This window comes from Pararge aegeria, chromosome 21 (genome assembly GCF_905163445.1).
Source record: "Pararge aegeria chromosome 21, ilParAegt1.1, whole genome shotgun sequence".
NCBI lineage: Eukaryota > Metazoa > Arthropoda > Insecta > Lepidoptera > Nymphalidae > Pararge > Pararge aegeria.
In genome coordinates, this window is record NC_053200.1 from 13,341,758 (window position 1) to 13,355,291 (window position 13,534).

The following is a 13,534-nucleotide window of genomic DNA, read 5'->3' on the forward strand; positions in this document are numbered from 1 at the left end:
ATTACCGGTTTCGGGTATTTGGGTATTCCAATGCGGGTTGGTGGGCTTTTAGAGAATTTTACCACAATTAAGTGATAATAACCGGGACCGATGGCTTTACGTGCTCTCCAAAGCACGGGGGCTGAGACCGCCAACTCCGGGCTGGTGCGGAAAATTATTTACTAGAAAATACCTATCAAACCCCTTATATAATTTAGCCCGACCCGGGTTGCGAACCTAAGGACCTCGTGATCCTAAGCTGAATCCAACTCGGATTAATAATTATTAAAATTAAAATAATTCCTAATTGAAGATAAGAAGGTATAAAATTGCAAAATGTTTTTTTCATTTTCCTGAACCCATTTTATTGAAATACCCGTATTTAAATTCACCCAGCCCGTTGATATTTACCTGGACTACCAGCTAGTACACTGACCTCTGTTCATAGTACGGATATATTCTACATTCGTTTTTTTTGGGTACCATGGCAACGATTATGTGAAGACCATAACAAACAATCATTATTCAAAATGAGAAAACACTCAGTTTTGGAAAATAACTTAAACGATGGTATTAATTTTAAAACGTACGACAATTATTCTTGTTATTTATATAGATCAATGAAACATACGTTCCCTTTTCTAGATTTCAAGCGTGGGTCACATAACTGGCTACTACATGCACGTTATGTTCGCGGTGAGCATGCTATGTGCGTTGACCTGGCAGAAAAGTTGCAGAAGCAAACAAATAACACGCACATATATGCACATTTTATAAAGGTACTTTCTTAATGCTTCGGATAGTTTTAAATTCGCCCACTTAGTATTTATATTCGCGCGCTTTCATATTTAATGCGCACAGTTTGTTTTTTATTATTTTCAGTTAAGATTAATTACTACCAATTTAAGTTTATTTTGTATTTATTTTTACTGAACGATTAATTTAATTCTGCGCTCAATTTTTAATATCCTTTAATTGCACCGGCAACCACGTCCTTTAGACTGGGATACAGTATTGCAACAATGCTGCTTTGCGGCTTAAATAAGCATGGCAAGTACTTCCACGGAATAGCTCTATCACAAAAAGCTCTCCTACAAGTTACAACTTAAATGACAGCCGGTTGAGTCCAAGGCCGTTGGTTCGATTCCTACAATTAGAGAATGTTGGTGTGATGAACATGAATGTTTATCTGTATATAAAAAGTATTTACGTGTATTATATTCATAAAAAAATTCAGCTATCTTAGTAGCCATAACACAAGCTACGCTTACTTTGGGGCTATGTGTGTATTGTTGTAGTATATTTCTTTTTTATTGCACGACTCATGATGCGAAAAATTTTTTTCGCCTCATTTCGGCGGCTATTTTTATTATTATAGCCTTATTAGTTCACGGAATCAAGATATTTTGCATACTATTGTCGAGATAATTTAATGGAGATTAATTCCATACTTTTAAAAAAGATTTACTGCAATAGAATTGGAAAAAAACACCAAAATAGGTCAAAAAAATTTCCTGTCCGTCATGTGTGAAACCCGAAAACACTCTAACTTGTGAAAAAATCCATTATTTGAGTTAATTTTTTTTTTTTAAATTCTAATCGACGATTGTAGGTCACTGAATGCGAATGATTAATTAATTCAGTGTAGTTTAATTGCAATTAATAAAAAACGAAAACTGCAAGACTGTATATCTATATATATCCATGTAAAATTAACATGGATGGTGATATACCTATATCTATAGATATCATGTACATTTTATTCCACCAGGGGCGCCTGTGCATCACTTGCCTAGTACAGCTGTTTTGTTTTTTTTTTTTCTTTTTATTTTGCACGACTCATGTGTTTTTTTTTCGTTATTTATTGACAAATAATTGGATAGCTATTTTATTAATGAGTCGTGCACTTTTGGATTTTCCAAATTTTTTTATATTGTGATAATAATGAAAACCTGCCAACCCGCAATGGAGTAGCTCGGTGCGTCTATGCTCTAAAGCTGGCGTAGATGGAGGGTATGCACAGGGTATGCAGATGATATAAAATGAAGGAAATGTGCCATGCAAGATTTTTATAACTCTGGAGATTTTCTTAATTTTATATCATCTGCATACCATCTATGCACGCCACTGCTGTAAAGCACTGGGTTAATGCCGAATTATATTCAGGGTGCAGTGTTAGCTGATGCAGGAAGGCTCCAGGAGGCGGTGGACAAATTTCACAGCTGCATACGGCTCCATCCGCAAGAAACTGAACCGCTGAAACAAGTTGCCAAGTGCTTGTTAGTAAGACATAAAAATCCAGACTAATATTATAAAAAGGCTTAACCCCTTCTCATTGTGGGAGGAGACCCGCAGGGTGATTACGTATCTCGGGACAGCAATGTGACAGGCGTAAATCTTGCAATCACTGCTGTCAAACGTCACTTTTCCATACAATAAATAAAATTCAAAATTCAAAATTCATTTATTTCAAGTAGGCGAAATTGTATACGTTGTTTTGTTATACTTACTTTTCTTTTTGTTCTATTTACTTTTTGTGGTATGCAATAAAAGTATATTCATTCAATCCAATCAAAGCAGGTGAATCTGTATGGTGTAAATTATAATATCTTCCATCTTTATACTCCAACCAAATATACGGATTCTCCTGCTTATCGGACTTTAGCAAATTAAGCTTCATTTTCACAATATACCTACACAGTTAATTGGTTGCTTAGTTAGGCCGTGAAGGTTAGATGTAAAAAACAAACCCACTTTCATATTAATAATATTAGTAAGTATTCAAAAGTATATCGTAACCAGCGCTTAGGTTGTACCTATAAACATAGGATTTTATCATGGAAAAAATCGCGAGTAAAAGGTAGTACAAGTACAGTAAGTAGTAGTCTATTTCCTTACCTACCATTATAAACGCGCTTTATTTAACGTCTTGATTAAATTCTCGCAGTCGGTACCTTTTATATTCACTATTTCTAAATACTTATTTACCCACCAATAGGCGATATCCTGTTAGTAAAATTGTCAATATCATCATGCCAACAAGAGGACGTCAACTTTTGGGCTCTTCTGAAATTGACGTCCTATTGCTGAGATGTTCCTACCTAAAGACTATCTTTAACAGGATACTATGACCAGGCATAGGCTGAGAGTTCCAAAAACCATTGCTACTTTGTGCTGCTAGTATCTAGCGACTCCCAAGCTTATTTTGGACCCAAAGCCCACTTAAAAAATCCCACTTAATAAAATACATTTAACAAATCGTGGTTACTATACGATTGATGAATTTCTTAAAGACAAGGCTGCTTGGAAGCAGGCTCCGCTCTCATGTCTCACAAGATAGAATATTTAAGAGATTGTAAACTGTAAAATGACTACAATGACTGGCACGATGTATTCCCCGGGAGCTACGTTACACTGTGTATAATACCCTCATTAAACCACATTTAATTTACCTGATTGAAGTCTGTGGAAGTGCCACCAAAACAAGATTAGCTTATCTGCAAACTGCTCAAAATAAAATACTAAAAACTCTTTTGCAATATCCTTTTCGAACTTCCACCAAAAAAATCTGTAGTGATACTAAAATAATGAACATTCATCAATTCTTCAATATTTTCTTCAATATATATATATTGAAGAAAATATATATATATATAGCACGTGCATCTTTATTAGAAAATCAATAAATAAAACAATCCACACTAATATCACTTTCACAAAAAAGAAAAATAAAACTCGTCGAGCCAGTTTCCTTACCTTACCTAGAACTAGAACAAATTATGATAAAAAATCCCTTACCTTTGAAGGCACTAAATTTTATTATAGAATACCTATATCTTTAAAAAACGTAAACTCATTCAATGTATTCAAAACTAAATTAGCTTCTTATATATTAAGAAATACCAATAAATTTAAAGACGAAGAATGAGTAGATAATGGTAAAATTGAATTTAGTTTAGTCTAATGGCGAAGTGTATTAATTTATTATATAAAATTAAGTTTCCTATTTAAGTGACTTAGGTCTTTTTATGGGAATAAATGTCTTTAAACCTTAACCTAAAATGATGAACAAGAACAATCTGCTGAGTTTCTTGCCGGCTCTTTTCGTTAGATTCTGCCTACCAAAACAGTTGGAGTCACTACAAACAGACTGACTTTAACGTTGAAAAAGTACTTATAAACTTTGCCTAATTGAAATAAATGGATTTTGAATTTCTCTTCAACTTGTTTTAATTAGTTTGTTAATTTCGTGGGGGTCTACCAACACTGCGCTTTTTAATGCGATGTTTGCACTCCGGTTCCTTGGTCCCGTTCATCGGTTCTCTGAGCTATGTAGAGCATTGTCACATCAGCTTAGCGATTCGTTGAGCTTTGTCGATAACCCTGGTTCTTCTAAAGGTCTCCTCATTTCTGATTTGATCACGTACAGTACAGATTTTCTGTTACGCTTCATTATTTTTCGGGGGAAGTGGATAGGTAGGGGAAATGGAAGTTGTACGAGATACAGCATTTTAGATACCATGACCTTCGCGATTCGTCACCGCGACGCTGATGGTAGACTCGACTGGAGACCGCGGGGACGCCCCTGGGAATCGCCATCGGGACCTCTCACCGGTCGCCAACCGGCACGATGGAGGCCATCCCAGGATGTGGAACGCCCTCCCGGCAACTGTGTTTCCTGCCACGTATAATTTGAGTACCTTCAAGTCTAGAGTGAATAGGCTTTTTCTAGGCAAGCGTGCTCCAACCTAGACCTCATTGCTTTCTAACGGGCATGATTGTCATCAAGCGCTGGCCTATCGTTAATAAAATAAAAAAAAATGGTCATAGATTCGACTGTCGAATAAGGCTACAAGAAGTTTCATACATCGTGGGATGTTTTTTCAGGTATCGCCAAGGGCGTTTCCAACTAGCACTTGAGGCTTACTTAGAGGCTGATAAATTGTCAAAGCATCCGGACCCTGACATCTACTGCGCTTTGGGTAAGAGCGATTTCAACTCAATAAAATTAAAATCATTTTTTATACCAGGTAATCATTGATGCCCAACCTGATGGTAAGTCGAAAACCACAGAGAAACAAAAGAAAACAGAGCAAAACTTTATAGGGCATGCGAGGAGCCGCCGCCGCACCGCCATGTGTCCATCAATAAAAGGCCTAGGTGTTAAGCCTCACGTACCTGCAATTACACCGGCAACCACGCCCTTCAGACCGGGACACCGCATCGAAAAAATGCTGCTTATTATATGGCTTTCTGTGTTGCCACTTTTATTAAAAATTGTGTCTGTTTATTCCGGAAAAGCAGAAAACGAAACATGCCCGGGGATTTAAAAAATAGCCCTTGTTATGGATGCACACCTTCACAACTGAGCCGATATCGGAACAATTTTGTATCCTGCTGCAGACTCTCGGAAAAACTAAATGTTTCCGCAGGAGTTTCAAAAACAAAAAAAATGCGGTCGCCCAGCATATCTTTACCTATGTAGTAGCGTGGCGTAAAATTATAAAATCCCATACCTGTACGAGGTTTTTAATAAAATTAGGTTATGTAGTGCTTTTGCGCATGCATGAAGTGCACCGCCTGGATATACGGGTACAAGCTACAAACTAACATATACATCTTTCTGTCGTAGCCGAATGTGCATGGAGTTTGGGGGATGCAGAGCATGGCATTGAGTGGGCGCGGGCGGGCGAGAGTGCGGGGGGTGGGGAGAGGGCTGGCGCGTTGCTTGCAAAGCTGCTACAGGCTGTAGGGGACCAGACTGGGGCTCTAGCAGCATATGACTATGCTCTATCGTAAGTAATCCACATCACGGTATACAGTCGACATACACAGACAGTTCGAAGGCTTTGATCTCTTGGTAAATACCGACATCGTCTCGATCTAGACAGTGCCACGATAGTATACTGGCCTCAGTAGTACCTCAGTACTACTGAGGCCAGTTAAGGTACTTCCTCGCTCCGCACTTCGTGAACTATTGCTCTGGATGGCTTCGTCGTAGGTATGACTTACTCTTCATCTTAACTGATAGATGTTTATTGCTGGACATAATGTCTAGCAGAAAATTGTCTACCTGTCGAGTATTCTTTCATAATTTGGTCGAAGTGTCGAGTTAAACACAACGACAATAAACAATGGTATCAAGTGTCGCTTAAGATTTTAATTGACTTAAAAAAGGATTTTTTTATTTATTTATTTATGTACTCTTTATTTGCACACAAATAAAAATACAGAAGAAGAATAAAAGAAAACACAGACAGAAGAGTTATACAAAAGGCGGCCTTATCGCTTTGTAGCGATCTCTTCCAGGCAACCTTAGGATAAGGAAAACAAAAGGATAACATACAGCAGGAATGTATGTTACCTTGGCTTTTGTTTTTAAACATAATACTCTGTCCCTCGTTTTATTAACAAAAGTCAGAGTGTGACAAAACACTGCGTTTCTACTCCATCGCTACACCACATAAGTACTTAAATATTCATCAGTCATCTTAGTCCCCATAACACAAACTAACAAACTACGTTTACTTTGGGCAAGGTCGCGTTGTCGCAGTATATTTATTTAAAATGGAATGCAGTATGTTCTTAAATGGGTATGTGGGGGAATTCCAGAACTCACGCATGCGGGGCAGACACTCTGGCTTCTGCGGGTGCTCTGTGTCTCAAAGCCGGGGACCCTCGCCGCGCCTTCCAGCTGCTGGGCGAAGCTCTGTCCCAGCAACCCATGCAGCACGCCGCAGCGCTGACCTTGGCTGCCATGCTGTTGCAGCATAGAGACGTAGACGCTGGACTGGCGAGGCTTAAAGCGGCTTTAAGCGCTCATCCGACTTGCGTTGCCGCCCATTCTAACCTTGGACTCGCTTTGTTGACGAAGAAGAAGTTCGTTGCTGTAAGTACCTAAGTACTACTATACATATAACCTTGGCCGTCGTGCTATTGCAACATAGAGATGTAGACTGGAATTGAGATGTTTTTTTAGCAGATTTTCGTTGCTGTGGGTAGGCACTACTGATTCCTTAGACAAAATATTTTCTGGTAAAATATGATAAGGGCTTTGAGTTCAAAATGTTGGTACGTGTTATATATGTCAAATTGTATTAACTAAGTTTTCTAATGGAGAAGCTGTCATTAGCGGACGGACGTACTATTATAGGATGCGTAGCTGAGATCTTTAAAAAAAAAGTTTTTTTAACGCTACAAATAAAATATAATCAAAAAGAGTTAAACATAAGAAAATTACTATTAGAACATAAATAACCAGGACCTCCGTTTCTAATTAATTCTTCCTTCAGACTGACTGAAAAATAGGTTTCAAGACATATATAGTAGGTCTCCTGTTGGTCAGGGGAGTGAAGGGGCTAACTACGTCATCAGCAATATAGGTAGCATCAGTACGAATGGAATTTTACCTAAGTTACCTTTCTGGGTACGAAGTTCGGGCGCCGGCATGCACTTTTAACTTTTCGGAGTTATGTGTGTTTAATAATCACTTGCTTTAACGGTGTAGGAATCGGCAACCTGCATACTCGATAGTTTTCCATAATTCACTGAAAGGGAAGGGAAGTCTGCCAATACTCACAATTCAGTCACCTTTGTGGACTGCAACATAATGTTTCTCATTCCTGTAGACCTGTAGTGAACCGGAAATGGTTAAATAATGATCATGGTTTTATGGTAAAATGTGACGGCAGTGGTCAGAGGCGTGTAATTAATGAAAGATCTAAGTGCCATCCTGAACATTGTTGGTATTGAAGTGAATATCTGAATACCTTGCACCTCCCATATTTATATTTTTTTAGCATGTGCATAGCGGGTATGCAGATGATATAAAGCGAAGAAAATTTCCAATACTTACTAGTTATAAATACTTAAAGTTAGGAATTTATAACTCTAACAATGCTTCGCCGGGCTAGATTTTGCTTTATTTTATTTAAACAATAAACTTACATCATTAAATTTTTAATTTAAGTATCATAATATGTTAAATCATTTATTTTCTCCGTATTCATTCTCATCTATTCTCTTATCGAGCACCCATGTACACCCAACAATAGAATATCCTCATAGTAAATAAAAGCTGTATTTGACAGTTTGATAGTTCAAAAATAGGAGTGCTCCGATCGTCACCAAACTTTACAGGATTATTCGCCAGGTCAATCCGGAGATTCCCTGAAAGTTTCATTGAAATCGGTCCAGCCGTTTCGGAGCCTATACGGAACATACCCACACACTTTCTCTTTTATACTTATAATATAGATACTGGAGATTTTGCAATTTTATATCATCTGCATACCCTGTGCATAGCCTCTACCTCTATGCATGCTACTGGTAGTGGGGGTATTTGAGGTGCAGGAGTAAGCTTTTTCCCCTATCTTACTCTGCAGGCTTTGACGTGCCTGCAGCGATCTGTGTGGGCGGCCCCGCTGAGCTCTAGAGCAGCCCACAACCTGGGCTATGCACTGCTGATGTGCAAGAGGCCTGCATCGGCGTTTTGCAGGCTGGCATCTTCAGCTGCACTGCATCCTACGCAGCAGTATACGGTACGATTTGTTCTTGTACCCAACAACCTCATCAATAGCCTGCAGTCCAGTGCTGGACTAAAAGCCTCTCCCAACTGGAGGGTTTTTCCATTATCACCACGCTGGGTGGACGGGTAGATGGTAGTCACAGTAAATGGTAGTAGTAAAGAGGACCCTACTGCCCTTTCTCCGTTATATTCCCTTCGACGCCTCGTACGAAACCTGCGGGCAGAGGTGGCATGGTGACAACTGTATTCTGATCTGCCGTCGACACACAGCAGACAAAGTGCAGGAAACCAACAACCTCAAGGTGTAGGAAATTATTTAATTAGGACTTTTGGGCTGTAAAGCATTGTCAGGATAGGTAAATTCAAAAAATTTCAAATTCAAATTCAAAATCTCATGTAGCAAAAAGCATGTAGGCCTATCACAGGCACTTATGAAGCGTTTATACATATTTGTTTACATAATTGTAACGGGATGGTGATAACTTCGTTCGCCAACTTAAATCTAAAGCTACGAGGGTTCCAAACGCGCCCTGGTCTATGAAGAGCCCACAACAAACTTAGCCGGGTAAATTTTTTTTTTTGTTATCACCATCTTCCAGTATTCCAGTATTCCGGTAGTAGTCAGTACCTCTTAATCAAGCTGTAAAGGAATATTTTGTATAATTTATGGTGTACGGAATATCCTAAACAAATATCTATAGCCGTAGCTTTGAACTGCATTGAATCATTAAGCATGGTACCTACTGAAGCGGAACAGATTTGAGTAAACACAGCCATCCAGCACAGCATTCCAGAAATTATTATTTCCTGTATGTCAGTGGTGCCATATTTCAAAAAATCACAAGAGTCTGATGTAGTTAACCAAAAATAAGGGTTATTGTGATAGCTAAAATGCTTGTTCTAGGTACTGTTAATAGCAATCGCCCTAGAGCGTTTAGGAGACAGCAGGGCCGAGGCTGCCTACATGCGCGCTGCAAGTCTGGCTCCAGAGGACCCGTTGGTCAGACTCAACTTGGCTGGCAGGCACGGCAGGGCTGGCAGGCTGATGGACGCCCTCGAAGAAGCTAGGGTTGTCGCTGAATTGCTACATCGAGCTCCAGATGCCCAGGTATCAGTGTTTTAGTATGAAATAAATAAAATAAATAAATATACTACGACAATACACACATCGCCACCTAGCCCCAAAGTAAGCGTAGCTTGTGTTATGGGTACTAAGATAGCTGTTGAATATTTTTATGAATATAATACATAAATACTTATACTATATATAAACACCCAGACACTGAAAAACATTCAAGCTCATCACACAAACATTTTCCAGTTGTGGGAATCGAACCCACGGCCTTGGACTCGGAAAGCAGGGTCGCTGCAAACTGCGCCAATCGTCAGAGTTTGTTCCCTAAACCTAACCTAACCTAAATATTTTTGTGCCAGTGTTACCATTGTACAAATATTTGCCGGTCTAAGCAATTAAGTGTAAAACCAGGCAGGAACACGTCCTGCAACTTACCGCTCTGTATTCATCCATCCTCCCCCCCGATGTCGTTCCCCCCCGATGTCGTCGAGCCCTGGGGCTCTTCTCATGGCGAGCTTTCGCGCTCGCCCCACTCCCCCGGTGACGCCGTAGCAACCCCTCAGGTGGTTATCGGCAAGTGTCCTTCCGAAAAAGCAAAAAAAAAAAAGTATTCATCCATCCGAGGGGCAGGTGTTAAGGTGAGGTAAAGTAATTACAGGTACATTGGGTACCTGTAATTACACCGGCAACCACGCGTTTTACATCGGACCACATCAATGCGGCTTAGCGGCAAAAGTAAGCACAACAGTAGTACTTAACGGACCTGCTTAAGGTACTTCCTTTCCACATACCTTGCCATTTGAAGCATGTTATTTGGATGCATGTTGAGGACATAATATAAGATCTTTATTATGGGACGTACGGGAGGGTCTGTAACTTAAAGGTTGTGTAGGGATAGTTTATATTAGTCCAGTAGGTGACCGAGTCAAGTAGCGAGCGATAAAAACCTGTAAAAGTGGTCTTGCGTGGAGCGTAGTTGTTTTTTGATTAACAATTTTGTTTCACTACAAGTTACAACCTATTTTACTCAGACTCAGTCTGCCTATTCGCCGTCGGTGCCCTGTGTTCGTTGCGTTACTAGGCCCCCAAGTAAATGGTGGATGGCGAGTCGAGTAATGCTTGAGTTACTGGGCCCAGTTCGCTAGGCCAAGCTGCTGGCTTAATGCAACAAAGGACTTTGATAACAAAGTTCAATACACAAAGTGTAAATAAAAACTGAAATAATACTTCACAGGCTTTTGAGTAACATTTGGAACGGTCTCTAAGGCTTATCAGTGAAACTGAAAACCAAATAGTTTTTGAGTAGTCCACTGCCATAGTTTTTACTGAAATAAATCAGATGCATCCCTAACATCACATGCAATATTAAAATCATGTGACTCCTGTTACTTTATTAAGTACGCGTCGCGTAGTGTAGGTACTATGCTCGTGTCGGTCTTTCATCTTCTATAGAGTTCTTATGGCAACAATGACAAAATACAATGTTTTGTAATTCGTTTGTATGGGAAAGTAAATATGCTTCTTCTGATTTAACATTTTTATACGGTGATTCCTTATGATATATACTTACGTATCCTTCGACATTATTTCGTAATTCGGTTACACGTTGTACATAGATAAACCAAGTTTTGCTATAGGTATGTTGAGACGTCCGAACTGCAGACATGACATGTTTTACTGTAATGCGTAAAACTGAGTCTAACTTGTACTACGCAGGACTAGGATTTCCGCAAAAAAAAACAAATATTACTTCGGGCAGAATAACACCCTGGTTGAATCTCACACGTATAATTTTCGCTTATTTATTCTACTACCCTATTTATAGTGTTTTCATCAATGTATCAAATCAACATTTAATATTTAGATAGCTCATACTATTTGAATAATTAGTGTAATGATTTATTATTACATTAATAACCAATTATTGGAATATCAATGAAATAATTAAAAGAACATAAAACAGTATCTTGTAATAATGCCAACTACGTCACGTCCGTCGTGTGCCTATTGGGTAGGCACTTGTTAACACTTGCTTGATGTCGCACTCTCTAGTAGTAGCAGAGCTATTTTTGTTAGTTGGTAGAGATTTTTTTGACCGAGCTCGGTCGGGGAATTACCGCTTTGCCTATTTCTGCCGGTATAATTACAGGCCCATGAGCCTTAACAACTACTTCTCAGGATGATGGACACAATGGCACGTAACACGTTGTGGGACGCGTTCTTTGCATGCTCTGCGAAGTGTTGCAATGCATAGGCGATTGTTTAAGTTACTATAAGGAGGGGGATGTTTACTCGTCTCTCTTTACTAGTCAATTAATACTATTAAAAAGTTTCAACGGTGAATTCGGGTCCTTTTAACTCTGCTGAAGCTGTGGTGAATAGGTTGTCAACTAAAAATTAAACATCTATGTGGTTAACAGTTGGCGAGTTCTCTGGCAACGCTAATGGGACTGCTACGTGATGCTGGGGTGAATCTATCGGAACTGCCTTCTAACTCGGTGATGGCAGAACAGCCTACAAATACTAATGAAGATACGCAGGCGACGACTGGATTGGGGCCCGATGAAGTTTAAATGAACGTGGAAAGGGCAGGCATGTTATCATCATATTCATATTCCACTAGGCATTCTCTCTCGTGGGAATGAGGGTGGTTTTTTTTATTCCCATTACTATGAGACTTTGACTGCAACCTCACCAGTTGGTAAGTGATGATGATGATACAAAGGTTACCTGTTAGGATTATGAGGATTGATTAAAATATAGCAAAAAACAAAAAAAAATTGGATAAAAGTTGGTTCTATTTGGTTTTAGTTTACAATGTTTTATGTTCAAGTTTTGTTTTGTGTGTTTTATAAGCGCTTGATGCATAAAACTACAGACAACCATTTTTCTATTGTTGCAGATTAGACACGAGAATCGATCGGATCGTGTCTTGATGTAGCTGGAATCAGTTTAATATTATTTTTATTATAATAAAGATATCCCTAATCGGTGTCCACGCAATATGGTACTCTTACGTTAAATAGTTTGGCAGCACGTTTTTGTTGATCGGGCTGTAACTAGCCACGGACGAAGCCTCCGACCGGATCAGAGAGAATTCGGAAATTATAAATTCCCAAAAAACAAATCTCCCAGAAAGTGTATGAAGTCTCTTAAAAATGTATGGCTACAAAGATACAGATAGATAGACATACAGACAAAAATGAAAAAAAATTACGGTTCTTGCTTCAGTATAGATTATAGAGGGACTGCTAAAAAATGTTTGTACAGAATTCGACCCGTTACACTTTTATTATAAGTATAGACTATCTATAAAGGCGAATTGTTTGTGTAGTGTGTATGACAAAACAGCCGCGAAGGATCAAACTTAAAAAATCTCACTTGCCCTCCCCTAGGCCAGAGGCTGGGTACGCCCATGGATGGGCCCGACGCGAGGCTCGAACCTAGGACCTCGTGATTTTTAGTCGAATATGTTCACCACTCTAACCATGCGGTCAAAAAATCTATAGTAACTCGATCGTGCAAAACTCTTACTATGGGTGTTAGATAGTATTGTAATAAAACCGATAACTCACTGTTCTGTAATAAATTTTTTATTTGTAAGTTTTATTTTGATTTGATGGCGCAGGTTACTTTACAATGTTTTTGTTTCAACTGGGTATTTTGATAGAGATTTGCATTATTTGTGTATGTAACTTTATTATTACTTACTTTATTCCAACGAGTTGTCTGTAAGGATTAGCAGTAAAAGCTTGGGTGTGAATTGCTCTAACTTCATAGCTTAATATTAATTTACTGTGAGATGATGATAACAAAAATTAAATTACCTGGCTAAGTTTGTTGTGAGCTTTTAGACCAGGGCGCGCTTGGAACCCTCGCAGCTTTAGGTTTAAGTTGGCGAACGTAGTTATCACCATCCCCCTACAATTACGTTAACATATATGTATGAACGC

The 13,534-nt window shown here is 39.0% G+C and overlaps 1 protein-coding gene across 1 annotated transcript; it reads left to right on the plus strand.

Annotated features, from left to right (window-relative positions):
* Nucleotides 1-509: 509 nt before the first annotated feature.
* Nucleotides 510-12,154, plus strand: LOC120633460 (Bardet-Biedl syndrome 4 protein homolog). Its single transcript, XM_039903669.1, has 9 exons — nucleotides 510-549; nucleotides 625-758; nucleotides 2,146-2,258; nucleotides 4,867-4,961; nucleotides 5,612-5,774; nucleotides 6,592-6,868; nucleotides 8,364-8,519; nucleotides 9,411-9,614; nucleotides 12,002-12,154. The coding sequence occupies exons 1-9, from the start codon at nucleotides 510-512 to the stop codon at nucleotides 12,152-12,154; spliced, it is 1,335 nt and encodes a 444-aa protein (XP_039759603.1).
* The last annotated feature ends 1,380 nt before the right edge of the window (nucleotides 12,155-13,534 follow it).